Source organism: Ambystoma mexicanum, chromosome 11 (assembly GCF_040938575.1).
Source record: "Ambystoma mexicanum isolate Mex_15411 chromosome 11, UKY_AmexF1_1, whole genome shotgun sequence".
NCBI lineage: Eukaryota > Metazoa > Chordata > Amphibia > Caudata > Ambystomatidae > Ambystoma > Ambystoma mexicanum.
The window spans coordinates 573,998,740-574,017,646 of record NC_090934.1 but is presented as its reverse complement, the minus strand read 5'-3'; the positions used below and the strand labels follow the sequence as shown (position 1 = coordinate 574,017,646).

At 45.7% G+C, this 18,907-nt stretch overlaps 1 protein-coding gene across 15 annotated transcripts in view; it reads left to right on the top strand.

Annotated features, from left to right (window-relative positions):
* Positions 1-18,907, top strand: part of PPFIA1 (PTPRF interacting protein alpha 1) — a 1,842,515-nt gene that overhangs the window by 985,970 nt on the left and 837,638 nt on the right. For 13 of the 15 annotated variants that reach the window (XM_069623431.1, XM_069623424.1, XM_069623429.1 and 10 more), the window contains 2 exons: positions 17,006-17,156; positions 18,640-18,863. In XM_069623431.1, the coding sequence (XP_069479532.1) occupies positions 17,006-17,156; positions 18,640-18,863 (375 nt within the window). The remainder of the gene's footprint in view (positions 1-17,005; positions 17,157-18,639; positions 18,864-18,907) is intronic. The other 2 variants (XM_069623437.1, XM_069623430.1) reach the window with 1 other exon arrangement.

Below are 18,907 nucleotides of genomic sequence, written 5' to 3'. Positions count from 1 at the left end.
AAAAGTATGGTTCAGCAAGAAGAGGAGTTGGTCATTAAGAAGATTAATATTACCCGGCGACCAGCGTACCCCCGTACCTTGTCCCAAAGTTTTTAAATTTCGTGGCCCCCCCAGAAGGCAGCTTTTTGGTTGGAAGACAAAAGAAAACAGACAGAGAGCCATGATCACTCCAGGGGTTAAAAAGAACCTGAACGTCAGAGGAGAGAGGAAGCAGGGAGTGATCTACAAAGACATAGTGTATGGTAGAAGTTGACAGGCCTCTGTGCCAAGTAGGGCGGAGAGGATGGGTAGAGTCAAAGAAACCATTCAAAGATATCAAACCCACCGATTCCAGAGAGGAAGATTCCAAAGTCTGCCCCAGGCAAATTTCTGGCCCCTCCGGTTATCCTCCAAATCCTGCTCCAGATCCCCATAATTGGCATCAGACAATATAGAATAGTCAGAGTTCAAATCACCTGCCAGAATCACTTTCCTCTTAATATTGGCAGATCTCCAGGCTAAGACCAAGTCTGTTAGGCTTTCCAAAAAGGACTCAAGAACAGCTAGGCCTTGGTGCCAATAGATGTTAATCGTAAGAATGTTAACCAAACCCTCTCTGGAGATGGTTTCCACTGCCAGAATCCCAAATGGCATATCCGAGATAGCCACACACCTAAAGCCAAGAGAAGCTCTTAACCCAATGAGTAGTCCCCCTGACGCTCTCCCTCCCAAGTTAGGTTTTGCATTTTGAGAGTAGATTTTAATACCCATCAATGAAGGGAGATGAGAGCAGCCAGGTTTCCTGCAGATAGAAGCAGTCTGAACCGTTAATCATAGCTACTGTGTTGGTATTTGTCAGGAGATGTAGATTTCCCCTTGTATTCCAAGACATAAGAACCAGTTTGTTAGAGACTATTTTGTTTGTTGCAGGGACCGGACTTCTAGAACAAAGGTCAGGTCCACAGGCCAGAGGTCACCTGGGCCCAGTTTCTAGCATCTCCATGATTTCTGGCCGAGAAATGCCTCAGTTGAGGCTGTAACAACCTTTCTGGGTGGTAGACCATAGTCGGATTTCCCCTGTACTCCTCAGATCTTCCATGCATACTGGGTGTCTGACTTGGTTTTACCAATTTTATTTCAAAGCCAAGCTCCCTTAAGCCTGCTTTTTGTCCCATTATCAAGTCCAACACCACTCTTGATTTCAAAACAATATTGCTAAAATCTGCACGGTCCTTAAAAGGTAAATAGATCCTTTCTAGATCATAGCTAGAGATTAGAGACCGTGTCGAAAATTGATGTAGAATTTTCAAAACATTCCCTCGATTAAGACATATGGGCATGTTGTTACCCCAGAGACTAATAAGTTGTAGGATCTCTAGTGGTTCTTTTTCCCCCAGGGTTTGGGGCAGTGAATCTGCAATATTCTTAGTAAATTGGTTTAATTGATCATCTTCCAAATCAAGGCCTCTTGGGCCCCTTAAAATTGTCCTTTTCTGTATTGAGTGAAAACCCATCGGAAATCTTTCCTGGCCATTACGGGGACCCCCATTAGCAGACTTTATTTGAGTGGAATTTGAAATGCTAGGGACATGGAGATCCCCCACTGCCCTAAATCCCACCGTACAATCCCCCAAAACCGAATGGGGGTGACCCATATGGTCATCTAGAGGAAGAGATAATTGACCGGCGGCGTCAGGAGGATATGTGACAGCAGCATTAGCTTGATCTAAACCCAGAGTAGGGTTAACTTCCACCACAGAAGAGGACTTCATTCTATATAAACCCAAAAGAAGTTCTTTCACCAGGTCAAGGTTAACCAGGGTCGCAGGTTCAGAAGTTAAGGAAGTCAGAGAATCAGAAGGAATTGCAGAAGGAGACAATTTCACAGGAGAGATGAATGACACTTTCACAGAGGCGGAGATGTCAGAGTGATATTCTTTTTGAGTATTCAGGATGACCGGCCCGCCGTTTTTTAAAGGCTCAGAGACCACTAAGATATAATTAGAAATAGGGAGAGCAGGAATGTCCTGAGCCGAGATTGCAATACCCAAGCTCATAGGACAGTTACTACCATCTGGAGCAGGGGTATTTACCAGAGAATCTGTCTGGATACCTACAGCTGTTTTAGCAGGCAGTAGGTTGAGCACAGTAGCCAACAAACCGGCATTCGGAGCAACCGTGAGAGGTAACACTGCCTCCCCCAGAGGTGGAGACCCCCTTTGAAGACATAGTCGGACTTAAGGGACGAGCGACTAGGTAAGACCACATTTTTAAAGAATTTGTTTGTGAATGAATTTAATTTTTTAATATTTTTCTGGTTTTTAGTTTTCTTATTTGTTGTAAAGTTTTTTTACCTAAAGGGACAAAGCCCTTAATGGGTAAAACTTGTTTAGTTAGATCTATGAGAGCAGGAGCAGTCTCCAGATTTAACTGAAGTTTTAAACCTGGAGTAGAGATATAATCAGCTCCCTTATCTCGTTTAAGATCTCCAGGTAAATTAGGATCACAGACATCTGTAGGGGCTAATGGACTGGAAGTATAGACAATCAGCCCATTTGAGACTTCCTCTGGGGGAGTAGCCGGTTTAGTCAGGTCTATGATGACAGTCACCTTTTCAAATGTAAGTGGTAATTTTGTTCTTATGACATGAGCAGTAACGAGTCCCTCGTTCTGTAGAGATGGTTTTGGCAATATTTGAGCCGATAACCCCCTCCCAGGAGAAAGAGAAGAGATCGGGAGAGGCATCTTATGTAGTTCTTCCCCAGAGGCACTAGCCAATGCCAGGTCGGGGGCCCTCATAATAGCATCCCCTTCAGTACTTATCTGAGACGGTAAGGGAGAATCAGAGAATTGCTCATTGATGGTGGGATTGTCTTCCCTAATAATCTTCACCAGCTCTTCAAACCTACCAAGCCCCTCTAACCTGGCATACATTTCTGAGAGTAGGAGAGAATGGGATCTAACCTCTGCCCAAATATTATCATAGAGATTGACAAAAGAACTCAGCACCATATTTAAGGCAGAGACTGTGGGTTGAGTCAATCTTATCCTTTCATCAGCCTCCTTGAGAGTGTCGTGCAGCATAGAATCACTAGCATGTTCCTTTATCGGGTCCGGAAGTAGACCCCTTTCTCTGAGCCAGTTTTGCTTTTCAGTATATTCATCGATAAAGTTTGTGAGTTCAGAGGGTGAGCCCATAAAAGAAGCATCACAGGTTTGTTGAGTTACATTGTTGGTATCAGTCGGATTAGGTTCTAGCCCACTCTCGGCAATTGCTTTATCTGCACATTCGATAATACTGATGTCATCAATATCATTATGTGAAACCTCCTCTGTATACAATGTTTTCGCTATTTCTGCCAAATGCAGATGATCTAAAGTGACCACTGACTGGGCAGAGTGAGGGGGTTTAATAAGGGTACTAGTTGCTGTTCTTTTCCCAAAATAATTAGAGATTTTTTTCCCCGGAATTGGTTCCCCTAACGAACCCAGCTTTGGTTTGGTTTTGGAAATATTAAGGATTGGTTTCCTTAACAGTGTTTTAAAGACTGGGGCTTTCAGGGTAGGGCTGTCAGAATTCCCAACAGAGCAGACGGAGAGATTCAAATGAATAGTTGAAATTTGATTAACCACCCCACCTGAAGAGGTCACCCCCCAGATAAGTTACAAGGAGAGTTAGTAGGATTACTATTGCCCTCTAATAGAGAGGCTTGTGGGGCAATAACAGCATTACTAGCAACAGGTACTTCTATACATTTAGAACCAGAAACATCCAACTTAAGGACAGACGAGGACATCTTTGAGTGTGAGGGAATAGGAGTTAAATGGGTAGCATTCAGTGTTTCATTATTCAATTCATCAGAATAGGGACCCGCCCTAGTAGAGCTACCCCCATCGTCTAAATTCATAGCTAGAGTAGCTGCTAAACGTTCTTCCTGAGCATCAATGGAAATATGATTTCCATTGGAGATACAGCTATTGTCACACGTAGTACGTTGTATGGAGGCCATTACATTAAAAACCTCATTCCTATCCTTAGAATGAATTTGAGCATGAACAGTACTTTTCAGTACAGTAGAGCCCTCAGAGCCGAGAACTTGATTGCTAGGGGGCTTACCCAGAGAAGCAGTGGAGAAATTCAAGTGGAGAGTGCATTCTTTCGAATCTGTAGAGTGAGCATCCTAAGCAGATTTCAGAGAATCCAGTGTAGCCTCCATGGCAGACTGATTCCTAAGACCCCTACGTGTCATCCAAAGAAAGGTCTACACTGGTAACTGAGGAGCCAGTGAAACAAAGAAAGGAAAGGGAGAAAGCAGTTCTAAAGTCAACAGGGCCAATGTGTCACCAAAGTGTATGTATTACCGAAAACATGAGCAATAACATAAAATAGTAGAAAAAAAAACAGAGTAATATAATAAAATGCACTAATAAATATATTACCACTGAGGAACTGTTAAAACATTCATATATGAATCTAAAAATGGAAGGTTTAGAAGTAGAGCTGCATTTTTAATATCAAAAAGATACAGATATATAGACAGAATTAGAACTCAAGGTTGCCACACCTCTGCATGTATTTCAATGGGTGGTATATTAACCTGAGTCACAGGGTAAGGAACGCCCGACGGCTTGAGGAGCTGCCAGTCCGGCTCTCCTCCCTCACCCTGAAGACTTAAAGAGTTTAAAACGACCCGTAGGGCAGTCTGGTTTCCCAAAAGAGTCTTACAGTACTCACACAACCACGGCTAGGCGGTAGGGAGCCGACTGGCATGTCCGTATGAGGACCCGCACAACATGAAGATCACAGGTCAGAGCCAAACAGTAGATCCAGCCCTTACTGCCTCCAGGGCTTAATGCCGCAAGGGTGGTTGTGCCGGCAATTTGGGCTTCCTTCAAGTCACGTGATCCGTCATGTGATCGTGTTAAGCTCCGCCCCCTCCAGGGAACGAGTTGAGCAGCGCTTGCAGTGCTGCTTTTAGATTTAGTGGAGCACGCAGAGTAAAGCAGTTATCAGTGTCAACACACCTTCAAGGAGTCAATATCAGCCTTAGGAAATTTACTTAAAATTATAGTATAAATATTTATATACACACAAATATTTAAAGCATTCTTTAAAAAGCAGCAACTAATAGTAACATTTAATCCCAAGTTAGGATTCAATTCAAACAAAGAACAAAGCATGCAAGTAATTCTTTCATATGTTATACATTTTCCAGCACATTGAGTGACGTCATTTGAGGTCAGTATAACACTTATTGTGTATTACCTTTGCAGTATTGAGGTATAAATGAGGGAAAAGTTATAGTTGGATCAGAACATACTGGTATAACTACAAAAACAGTTGCATTCTCCCAGGGGGATGCAGGCAGTCTTTTATCCCAGCAATAATAATGTTCAACAATTAAAACCTGTAAGGGAACAAGCACTGCCAAAGCCAATAGAAGGGGGGGCTTTAGGGAGCCAGTACAGCCAAAGTCAATGGGCCAGTTCAAAGTTCTGATGCTCTTGTCTTAGAAAATGTTTTTAAATGGTCAGTAGTTCAAATAGAAAATCACTACAACTCAATAGGAATCACCTTGAAGAACACAAGATCAAAGGCCAATGTAAGTGAGTTGTGATCCACTCTTACGGTAAAAGGTTGATGTACCCTAAACCCCACGTCTGGCTGGCTCCTGCAGCATCACAAGAGAGGGACTCTGCAGCAATGGATTCTGCTTGATTCTGCAGCTTTTTGTGGTTGTGGCGCCTTTTTCTCAGCGCCAAAGAGCGACAAACAGCTCCGGTTAGAAGTTACTTGATCCCTCGGTCCTGGACTCTGATTTGGGGACTCTGGATGAATATTTCCTGCTTCTGTAGGGTCCTCTGGCTGCCAACAGAGTTTTGGCCGGGTTCACACTTTGGAAAACCATGCACTCGATGATCTGGGGTCCCCGGGTATTGTGATTCTGCAGCCTTGGTAAGTCGCAGCAAATCGGCGGTTGCGCCAAAATGAAGCTTTTCTTAAGGCTAGTTGGTCCACCAAACCAAGGGAGGAAGTCGTCCTATGCGGTTCTTCCCAGACAATGAAAACTGAGTCAGCACAGCTGCAGGGCTTCACCATGCACTTTACGGTCCAGGAGGGTGCTGCAGGCGTCTTTTCACGTCTTCATTGAATGTTGTCCTCAAGTGGTCGACTCTGCCTCTACTCCCAAAAACCTTGCCTTTTAAGCAAGTTCCCATTCATTCACAGCCCTACGCTGTCAATCACCCAACAGGGTGGCCGTCTTCTAGGACAGCCGGCTGGCCAATCTGAACTGGTTTCGCTCAGGTACACCTAGAGACAAAGGACAGGGAAGTTTTGGGACCCTCCCTCACTGCCTGCTTTTCCAGACACACTGGAGCCTGGGTGGGCTTCAGGGCTGAAGCCTGCCAAAGGCAAAATACACAAAGGACTCAAACCTGATTCAAACGGAGTAAAAGCCCAGAAGAGAATAACTGAAATGGCGAAAAAAAGAAGACTGGGGGAGGAGGGGGGGGGGGGCATTTTGGGGAAAATGGTCACCTTTGGGTGCTGTACTGCAGCTGAGGATTCAGCCTGCAGATACATGGCACAAGGTAGTAAAAAAGAAACCACTGCCACCAGCCGTTCAAGTAAGTTAGTGTAACAGCATGTTACATGAGGAGTGAGATAAAGGAGTTACTATGTAACCGCCCAGCACTCCACCTAGGGTGGTGTGTGCTGGACCCACAAAAGAGAATGTAAGACAGATGGGGCTCATTTTACTATTCCTGGGAACAGTAGTTGGGGAATTGGTTCAGAAATGAAAATTCTCCCTAACAACCTTCCAAATATCATGTCCCTGCACACAGAAGCCTTCCACAGACTGGCGACTGTGCAAGAATTACAGGCAACACACAATGCGTTATCGACTGGCAAAACCACTAGGGCTGATTTATTCCGAAGTGAATTTTACAAAATGTGCAAAGACCAATTACTAAACTGACTCCCACAAACATATTTACACACCTATGAAACGGGAAACTTACCTAACCCAATGAGTGAAGCCCTAATTCTGATCCTAAAACAGGGAAAAGACCCCACAGAGCTCCTTTAGACCTCTTTCCATGTTTAATAATGACAAAAAACTGCTGGGTAGTCTGATAGCACATAGATTGAAGCCGTTAGTCATATGTTTGATCCACAAGGATCAATCTAGTTTCATCCAAGGGAGAGACACTACTCACAACCTAGCGGAATCCTCTGGCAGCAAGAGACCATACTATCCCTAAATGTGGCTAAGGCATTCGCGACTGCTACCTCAAACTGTATGTTTGCTGTCCTGAAATGCTTCGGCCTGGAGGAACCCATTTTGCGCTGGTTGAAATTATTGAACCAAACCCCTAATGCAAGAGTGGAAACAAATGGATCTATTTCTGAGGCGTGGCATGTGAACCGTGGCACATGCCTGGGTTGTCCCCTTTTGCCCGTACTGCAATCTTGACGCTGCAGACAACACGGGCTGAATCATAGCTGAGGGAACCATTTTTAAGCGTCACGCTTAGTTACGCCAATCCGGTTTTAAGCCAGAGACTCAGGCCACTCTCATTAACATGCCCGTCGAGCCCAATGTACTCTTTGGTAAGCCCGTTGAGGAGGCCTTGAAGACTGCCAAGGAAGAGTATGATGCACTAAAATAATTGGGCCAGCTGACCAATAAACTTCTGGCCAGAGGGGAAACAGCAATTTTCGTCACTAACCCGGACAAAATTCCCAGAGGGTTTCCAGCTATAATCAAAATCAGGGAACGGCCTGGGCGCACAATCAAGGCCATGCCTCTCAGAATTACCGGAGAGGACCACGCAGTCGGGGAAGGGGTTCCTCCTCCAGAGGTGGTACCCCACCTCAGAAACAGTGACATCCCGCTTCAGGTGCCCTCCCATGCCTCTCCAGTAGGTGGGCGCATTTCCAACTTCACCCATGCATGGAAGGGTATCACCTCAGACAGATGGGTGCTGCCCACCGTAGCGGCCGAGTACTGTGTAGAGCTCCTCTGCTCTATCCCCCATGCCAGAAAACCCACTCCAAAGAAGACCAATGCATCCTCGTCGAGGAAATCGCCACGCTGCTCCTAAAGGAAGCTATAAAAATCGTCCCGGCCAACTAGGTAAACGAGGGTATTTATTCAACCTACTACCAAAGAAAGATCTAACAATGCACCCAGTTTTAGACTTGTGCCCTGCAAACAAGTATGCTAAGCCACAAAAGTTCTGCATTACTGCGCTACAAGAAGTAATCCCTCTGCTAATGCGGGGGGGACTACATGACAACACTGGATCTGAAAGATGCCTATTTCCATATTTCAATGTTCCCAGCGCACAGAAGATTCTTGCGTTTCAAGATAGCGAACCAGCACTACCAATTCAAAGTGCTGCCCTTCGGAATAGCATCTGCTCCATGGGTATTCACGAAGGTGCTGGCGGTTGTGGCAGCACACCTGCGCAGGGAGGCAATCCCAGTGCATCCATACCTGGACGACTGGCTGATTACGGGGGACATGCCCCTCATTTGCAGGCAGAACATTCAAAGAACTATCAACCTACTCTTTCAATTGGGCTTCTCGATTAATGGGCAAAAATCAAGCCTAGTGCCCAGCACAACCAAACAGTTCCCAGGAGCTGTCATAAACTCAGAAGAGGGATTGGTCTTTCTATCAGACGAAAGAGTCCAAAACATGTTACTGCAAATACCTCATCAGGCCGGCCGCCAGATAAGCGTACGCAAAGTAATGCGATTGCTAGGCATGATGGCATCTTGCATTTACCTGGTACCACATGTGCGCCTACGCATGCGACCCATGCAGGAGTGGTCGGCGAAGCAATGGTCTCAGGCAAGTGGTCAGTGGGACGATCTAGTGGTCGTTCGCCATAACTAGTACAAAACCTTTGATGGTGGACAAGAGAAAACTTATTAAAGGGAAAACACTTCCATGATCCAGAAGTGCAGGCGGTAGTCACAACAGACGCCTCACTCGCCAGGTCGTGGGCTCAATACCTTCATCAGTCAGCTCAAGGTGTGTGGACTCGTGCTACGGTGCAGAACCACTACAATCTGCTGGAACTACTGGCAGTGTTTAAGGCCCTTCAGTCATTCCAGATACACCTGGCAAACCAGTCACTGCAAGTCCTCACCGACAGCACCACAGCAATGTTTTGCATCAACAAACCGGGGGGGGGACACGTTCTCCAAATCTGTCCAAGCTAGCGCAACAAATTTGGAAATGGGCACTCAAACGGAAGATATTCCTATTGTCGCACCACGTTCCAGGGGTACTCAACTCACTGGCAGATTCATTGAGCAGAGATCCCCTACCAGAGGAACACGAGTGGCAACTAGAGTCGGGGTGGTAGACAACCTCTTCTCTCTATGGGGTTAACCCACAATAGACTTGTATGCTACAAGCAAAAACAGACAATGCCCAGACTTCACCTTCAGGTTCTCCCAGCCAGGTTCCCCCAGCCAGGCTCCAGGGGGAATGCCCTATGGATTAACTGGTCAGGAAAATTTGCATAGGTCCCCTCCCCCCTCCCCAACACCTCTCGTGAACAAGGTGGTCAACAAGATCCACAAGGATCAAGTGACGCTCCTCCTAGTTGCTACTATGTGGGTGAGACAACCCTGATCTTCACATCTGCACGAACTGGCGATGTGCGAACCCATCAAACTCCCGTACCTATCCAAGCTACTCACTCAGCACGGGGGGATTAACAGTGCACCCTCAGTCTCAATCTATGAACTTGGCAGCATGGCTCCTGAAGTCAGAGAGTTCGAACATCTCAACCTACCACAGAGGTGTATGGATATCCTTAAGGAGGCACGAAAACTGAACACTCTTCACTGTTATTTTGACAAGGAGAAGAGATTTGTAATTTGGTGCCAGTCTAATCAAATTAACACAATTGAATCTACCTGAAGCCACAATCTAAATGATATGCTCCACTTGCTAGATTCTGGGTTAGTATTCAACTCGATTAAGGTCCACCTGGCGGCCGTGTTGGCTTACACCACCTCCCACAATAAGGTATTGTGGTGGAAAGTGCCGGTCATTAAGGCATTCATGGAGTGAGTAAAGAGACTCCACCCTTCAATTTCAAACCCGCCACCAGGTTGCGATCTCAACGTAGTACTCTCCAAGCTCTTGGGACCCCCTTTCGAGCCTATGCACAAGTCAAGTCTTAAACACCTGACTTGGAAAACTGCCTTCTAAGTGGCCATCACATCCATAAGAAGGGTTAGTGAAATACAAGCATTGTCAGTGCCGGCTCCTTTCTTTGTCATGCACAAGGATAAACTGGTTTTACGAACACATCCTAGGTTCTCCCCTAATTTGATGTAAACAAGTCTATTGAGCTTCCGGCTTTCTTCCAGAACCCCCAAAGCTCAGCTGAGGTAAAACTCCACGCAATAGATGTAAGGTGGGTGGTCCTTTACTATGTAAACAAGACCAGACTGCTAAGGAAAACAGACCAACTGTTTGTCTGCGTAGCCCCAGGCAGAGAAGGGGATCGCATTTCCAAGAATGCTATATCCAGATGGATAGTCAGGTGGATACAACTGTGTTATTCCCTGTCGGACAAGACACTGCCTTTCACGCCAAGAGCTCACTCCACAAGAAGCACAGGAGCAACTCTGGCATTTATTGCAAATGTCCCCATAGATAGCATTTGCAAAGCAGCTACATGGAGGTCAGTTCACACCTTCACTCAGCACTTCCGCATTGACACACATTCTAAGACAGATACACAGGTGGGACAAGCGGTTCTAACACATCTGTTCGCCCATGAACCTTCTCAGGTCCCACCACCTTCTCCCAACACTGCTCGCTAATCTATGCACAGCATGTGATCTAAGCATATTCCACAAGCCTCAGGAGGGATGCATTACTCACCATAATCTTAGTTCTGTTGCTTGTATCTGCTTATATTCACATGCGCCCACCTTTCCTCCCCTCAGGAGAGAAGGTGCATGGTTGCTTATGAGCTTGTCTATAAATATATCTGCTTGGATACACCTGTACTCGCGCTACACTTCATGCTACCTCATGTCAGAAAAATAACAATCTGAGGGACTTAGATGCGTGAAGGACCATGGGTGGCTTGCATGTCCTGTTCTTACAGGAGGCTAGGTACATTTAGAGAGAGGAACGGAGGATCCCCTGTGGAATGGTCAGTCAGGAATATTGGGGATCTGGTCCTCTAAGGAAAGCAGGAGTGGGTATTCTAATGAACAGAGGAATAAAAGTGGAGACCCCTAAAACCTGATCTGACGCTGAGGGGAGGGCCCTCCTGGGCAAGGGCACCAAGTGAACTTTACACTGACCATGATCTATGCCCCAAACCGGGGACAATTAAGATTCCTAAAGTCCACCCTTCCGAAAATAATGCTCCAGAGCTCAGGGCATCTTGTCCTGGGAGGAGATTTCAATATGTGGGCAGGCGTCTTCTACCAGTGAACAAGTAGTCCCAAGGCTCAGATATGGGGATATCTAGAACATGTTGGATGAATTTGGTTGGAGGGACATATGGAGGCACTTCAATCAGCAGGAAAGAGGGTGTACATTCTACTCTACCCCCCCCCCCCCATGGTACTTTCACAAGAATCGATTACATATACATTTCAAGGGACTTGTGGGAGGACGCACAGGGTTCAGAGTTTCACCCTATCACGTGGACAGACCACGACATGGTAACAATAGACTTAGGCTGGGGAGGTATCTGTCCAAGGCCTCAAAGCGGAGGTGTAACGAATCCCTGTGAAGAGACCCTGTCTTTCTCTCTACGAATTGAATGGTTTTGGAAGCGGGGAAGACCACATGGAGGGGGATCCTGAATAGAGAAGGGGGCTAGAACAAAGAGGGAGATGGCTCTAATTGAAGAAATGCTGCGGAAGGACATAGCACAGCTTGATAGAAGGGCACTGGAGCTAATGGCTGGGCGCGATGAGAGGCTAGAGGGAGGAACTGAGGCTCTTGGAGGGGAAATTAACCTGTAACCTACAATTCATGAAGCAGAAGTTTTACGAGAAGGGGGATAAGGCAGACACACTCCTGGCAGCAAGACTTGGAGGGCAGCATGCTGAAAGATGGGTTACTGAAATTGAAGGGAGGGACACAGTACGCGCATCCTTTGCAGAAGGGATCCAGGAGGCCTTTGCCTCCTTTTATGAGAGACTCTATGAATCAGACGCCGGATCAGAGGAGAGCGACAGACACATACCTAGCAGATATCCTACTTCCTAAGCTGTCGGAGGTCGAAACTGGTGTTTTGGATGCTCCCATAACAGAGGATGAAATCAAGAGGGCTGTGGGGGGAGGCTACCGTTAGGAAAGGCTGCGGGGGAGGATGGATTCTCAGCAGGGTTCTAGAAGTCTTTTCTCCCTGTTCTACTCCTGTTTATGACAGAACTATTTAAATACATTCTGAGCACAGCTCCAGAATCCTTTTCCCGGACACTCAGTGATATGTAAAGAAGGGACCGACCCCTGGGCGTGTGGCTCGTATCGCCCAGTCTCCCTCCTGAACATAGATGCCTCTATACCTGGGTCATGGCGGCACAGCTGGAGGGATATATGCCAAAACTGATTCACCCAGACCAGGTTGGTTTCATTCAGGGATATCAGGGGGCCGGCACAATGAGGAAAACCTTACACTTGGTCCACAAGGCCCAGAAGCTCCTGGGGAACCCGCTCTCCTTTCAGTAGACTCAGACAAAACATTTGACAGGGTGAAATGGGCTTCTTCAGAGCAGTGCTCGTCAAATGCTGTGTTGGGTAACGGTTTTTCAGGGGATTATGGCAGTTTACTCCATACCCAAGGCAAGTGTTGCTGTGAATGGGAGATAGTCCCAGTGTTTTTCTCTTGGAAGAGGCACCAGCCAGGGCTGCACCCTCTCACTGGCCCTGTTTGCTATCTGTTGAACCCCTCGCCCAGAAGACCACCGCGTAGAGGGTTTCCAGGTGGGTGACTAGGTCTATAAAGTGGCCCTATACGCTGACTATGTCCTCCTGCACGTAATGAACCCTGTGGCCTCCATTCCAGCGGCGATCAAACTGATTGAGCAGTATGGGTCCTTATCGGGATTCAAAATTAATAAGGCGAAGTCGGTCCTCTTCCCTCTGCATAGAAGGAAAGATAGGGAGGTGGGGAGATTTGGAGCCCTGGGCCTGCAAGTAAATCTGGGAACGCTTAGATACCTGGGAATTAATGTACTGAGGGATGTAGGGGACTTATTCGAGGCAAATTTACCGCTCCCCCCCCCCCCCCGTACACCCCCCCAATCCCTGTTGGCGAAAGTTAAAATGGATCTGGAAAAATGGTCCAAATTAACACGATCATGGTTGGGGTGCCTAAATGCAATTGAAATGGTTGTTCTCCCGAAGATCCTTTACCTGTTCCAGATGCTCCCCATTTTTCAGGGACATAAGATGTTTGCTATCCAGATTTCTCTGGCAGGGGAAGAGGCCCAGGATAGCCAGGGAAGTCCTGATCCTGCCCACAGACAAAGGGGGAGTGGGCCTCCCTGATATTAAACTATACTATAAGGCGGGCCAGCTCAGAGTTCTTGTACTTCATCTCAAGGCCCAAGAGGATCTTCGGTGGGTCACGCTAGATAACTTTGTTTTGCCCGGCCACAGTCGGGGAATGGCTATGGGTGCCAAGAAGCAGAGTCCCTCACAGAATTTGCGAGCACCCGATCTTGGGAACTGTTAGGGACATTTGGTGTCCTGGCTCAGACATGAGGGGTTACAACATGGCCCTCCCCACTAGGTCATCTATGGGTGCTGAGGGTCAGAGATGCCATCCGGGACCCCGACCGCTTCCAGAAATGGTACGAGATGGGACTGGAACGAATTGGCCAGCTCTGGAAGGAGGGTAACTTCATCACTATACTTGACTTGGAGAAGTCCCTGGGTATCGGTAAACTGTTGTGCAGTACCTCAAACTGAAGGGGGTCTTAACGGGAACACAATGGGGGTAACCGATACAGAGAGACCTCACCCCCTTCAAAAAAATCCTATCCAAATGCACTGAAATGAAGGGACTAATCTCAGCAATGTACAGGGCCCTAGTGGGATCTGGGAATCGGTCCACAGAGAAGCTCAGAACTAAGTGGGAGGAAAACATGGAGGTTGACCTAGACACTTCACTATGATACAGATTGTGCAGGGGAGTTTCAGAGACCTCAACCGCTAGTCAATGCAAACTACACGCCATCAAACTTTTTCATAGTTGGCATTACAATCCAGTCAGGCTCTCCAAACTGTTTCAGAATACCAGCCCCATATGTTGGCAGGATGCGGCACTAGGGCTGATTACTGGCTTATGTAGGGGCCAGGGTGCAAATTACTGGGATGAAGTCCTGGATTAAGGAGATTGATGGGATTTCTCGGGCTAAGTCACCATTGCTGCTCCTGTTTGACATGGAGGGGGTAGATGGGGTTTACGTCAGGCTCCTGAAGATGTCCTCTTCCCTGCTCCTAGCTGCAAGGGCTTGTTTGACGGTGAAGTGGAAAAGTGAAACCCTACCCAGCAAGAAGGAATGGAGCAACGTGGCAATGAATATATATACAATGGAGAGAATTACTGCTGCCCTCCATGGTCGTGCTGGACCACAGGAAGTGGAGTGGGGAGACTGTATTACCAAGTATGTGAGGCTGGGTGCAAGCACAACAGTGACCAGCGTCTGGGTATGATAGAGGGCATGAATGAGGAGCAGTAAATGAAAGTGGGTTGTACATGGACCTATGTTGACTAGTAACGACACCACACCTGTGCTGACACCAGGTGCCGAGGTTAGTAGATTGTGTACTCGTGTTGGTTACTGAAAGGGCTAAAATGTTGATTTACTGGGAGGGGAGGGGAGGGGAGAGGGAGAAACAGTTGTGGTAGCTATGGGGGAGAAGGGGCTGGAGGGTAGGAAGACTTGTCTGTTTGTAACCCGATTCACCCTATGTTAGTCATTTATGTTTGTATTCCATAAAAACTGATACTAAAACTACATTTGAAGAAAGTGAAATTGCCGTAGCGAAGCGGCTGCTGCTAAAAACGATTTTCTAATGTTCTTCTACAGTACCGATTTTCCACTTCTTGCATAAATGTAGTTCCCCCAGATACTTAAAACGCTCAACCACTTCTAAAACCTCACCTGCTACCTTCCAAGTAACATTTTTCCATTTTGGATTTTTCTCCGATTTTACTATGTTCAAATGAAGGTCCAGGTATACATTTATACATTTAAACATTCCATTGATCTCTGCGGGCCTATTGGCTTCAGGTCACAGATGATCAGGTCATCTGCGTAGTTCAGATAATCTACTTTAATTTGACCAATAGATGAGGGATTTGTCTATTTGTCTGCACCTTCTCCCAGCAGAGGCTCATATCGGATATAGAAGCTAAAAGTAAGGGAGCAAAGACTCAGCCCTGACGAAGTCCACAATTGGTACTAATACACTTTGTACAGCCTCTGTCTATTTAGCCTGATCTTAATTCTATCGATTTACTAACCAGTGCGGGGGCATGAGGGGTGTGGGGGGGGGGGGGTGACGGGTATAGGCATATTTTCTTCCAATGTTTCGCTCGATTAACAGTCGAAAGCTTTGGATATGTCCTGGAACGCCAGGTAGGTCTTTCCTTTTTCTAACAGTGTAATAGTGAAACTATTCAGGGCCAGCCCCAGACCTTTCTTGAATCCGGACTGATATAAATCCAGGCCGCCAGAATTAGCTGCCCAACATTGTAATTGCAACAAAAGTACATTAGCAAAAATCCTATTTATGGAGTCCAATAATGAGATCGGTCTGTAATTAGTTGGCAAGAATCTGCCCGCCCCTTTATTAAAATGTGTTCAAATGGACACATACGAACGTCAAACCACAGATTCACGTCTGATTTGAGTCTGGCTGGACAGCCCATCTGGACCCAGGGGATTAGATTTCTTACTACGATTTATTAGGGTAGAAATTTGCTCCATGTCCAGATGGATTACCGCCACCCATCTCATATCTAGTCAAATATGACTAGATCATGCACTTTCTCCTTTACATAAAGGTTTGTAAAATGATGTATCCATATATCTTCACTCACGGGCTGAATCTGGAGAGATGGCTCAGTGACACCCCTTTAATCCGGTGCCAGAAGGAATTGGCATCTCCAGCATCTTTTCAGCGTCTCTCATTTTGCCATTCAGGTATGCTTGTCACTGTAACGGAAATGTTGTACGAGCAGTGCAAAGGTGGATACAGTGTAACCCCTCAGCACTCTATATTAAGGTAGTGTGTGCTGATCTGATAAGATAAAATGTAGAACGGTTAAAAAGTATCCTCCTACTCTTGGGAACATGGGTTCTCAGAAGGAAAATAAAATAAAAAGGGAAGCCCAAGGTGCTCCCCAGCAGCACTACACAGAAAGTGCTGCGAGCTACAAAAGCCAATTACAGATGCGTTGAAAGTTGGACGACATCATGACTCCAAAAATAGTGTGGGGAGACACAAACATGACTCCCGTAGCCATTTAAAAGAATGGGTGAGGGGGAAGAGGGGAAGGTTTCCACTTACCCCCACAAGTCCAGCAAAAAGTGTGGGGGGTTCTCATGGGTGAAGGTGATTTGGCATAGATTTGAAAAATCTACCCAACACTTTTCTAGCCTTCTGATTGGCTAGTGCCACTCCTCACCGTGCTAATCCGACATTAAGCCTTTAAAGTTGGAACCTAGGTTATCAGCACTGATTTGTCACAGGCATGTTGGTTGTCTGGCTTTACGTAGGTTCTATAAACGGATTTGCACTTATTTAGAATGTTTTACTTGATGTGAAGTTATTTTTAGTGCTCCATTTTACTTTCAAATTGATGGAGTTTCCCCAGCCTTGGAGGTAGGAATAGTCCAACTTTGTACATTTATATAATGCACTAATGAAGCATTCCATGTATAGGTAACGCATTTAAAGGAATTGTACAAATACATGTTTTCACTACTCTTTTTGCATTCAAGCAGACCGCACTTGGGCAGTGTACCAGATTTTAGGTATGCCTTGGCACCAACATCCATGCCGGATAGCCATGCAGACTCCTACAGCTCTTCCTCAGTCTTGCGGCGTCCTCAGAAAGGACGTCTAGCAGCTCTTCGAGATGAACCTTCTAAGGTATGTAAACTGCTCTGAACAAATCTATCAAATGGTAAATAACTATGCGATTATATTTTGAAAAACTATACTTTATGTAAAATGAGTACTTGGCGAGGGCCAATAAGCTTGTAACAACTACATGTAGTCCCTTCTCCTGTTCCATGGCGGCCATCTTCTTTATTTACTGTGGCCGTCCCGGAAAGAAGGAATGGGCTACGCTGAAGCTTCTCACAACCAGAAAAACCAGTATTAGTACCCTGGTCTAACGGGCAGGGGGATTAATAGCAATAAGCCCAGAGCAGGGGGTGGGGGCATTACGGGGTTATGCCCGGCCCTCGCTGCTCCCCCACACCCCTTGCACCTCCCCCAGCTTGGGGCTTATTGCTTAAATACAGTGTACACTGATACTGAACCTGAAGGTCCCCCAACATGAACTGTTGAAATCTCCTTCAGCTGTGCAAACACAGCACTTTTGTGTTTTAATTAGATGGCACATCATACAGTAGCACAAAACACTATTAGTTTTCAACATAAGATATGAAGATATGTACATGCACTAAAAACGTTTTCTACAAAATGACTGCATAATGTTTAATGTATGCAGATTCAGGCCATGCTAATCTTGCTCTGCACCTCCTTTTGAGGCATCTCTTTAAATGTGGGTCCATTTTACCTGGATACAATTAACCCTTTCGCAAGATTCTAGCACACATTGTTTTTTTGCTCCTTTTGGTGATACCTGCATGCGCAGCAAAGCATCTTTCGGTTGTGTTTTTGATTACTCTGTAATGATCTACGGTAAAGCTCCTTATTGTAGTTAAGTATACCATTTTGTAAAGTGTCATCGATGTTGATATTGTATACGTTTTTAAATTACTGGTTTTGTTTTTGTTGTCCGACTATTGCTATCTGGATGGACTTCTGAAGCATGTAAGTTGGAGTGAAGTTTTGCATTGTAATTCTGGAAACTTAGATTTTAATTGTTCTTAATCACAATGTTCTTTATATAATTGGTAGTTTAATATATTATGAGTTAACAGATTTCTCCCGTTTTGTAAGTTAAACCTTGAAAGACCAAGTTATTTAAAACATTATGCCATTCTTAGTTTAACAGCCCCAGTCCTATGTGGATCAAAGAATATTGAATGGATGAGATGGATGAGTGACTATGGATCCTTACATTTGACTTGATTGCCAATTGAACAGGGTAGGTCTATGGGGGTAATTGTCACCAATCCAGCTAATTTCTCCCAATTCTGTACATGATGCCGAAACGTTCTAAATGCCTTGTCAATTACGTTTTTGCTAATGCAAGTAACAGTCCCATGTCGTCTGGTCAACTTGTTTCGAAATGTGCACACATATATCCAAGCAACTTTAAACCATCACTGCCTTTGTTCTCCCTTTAGACAGTTAATTTTGACATTTTTGCCCAAGATTAGTTTCCTGGAGGTGCAATCGTATTTAATGTCTTTTAATGGTATTATTTCTTTGTGTGTAGGTGCAAACTCTTAATGAGCAAGACTGGGAACGTGCACAGCAAGCCAGTGTCTTGGCAAATGTAGCACAAGCTTTTGAGAGTGATGTGGATTTGTCTGATGTCGAAGATGACCGTGAAACGATATTCAGCTCAGTGGATATATTGTCACCGAGTGGCCAAGCTGATGCCCAAACCTTGGCCATGATGCTTCAAGAACAACTTGATGCGATCAACAATGAAATCAGGTATTCTAGTTATCCTCCGAATTTATCTAGGATTGTGTCATATG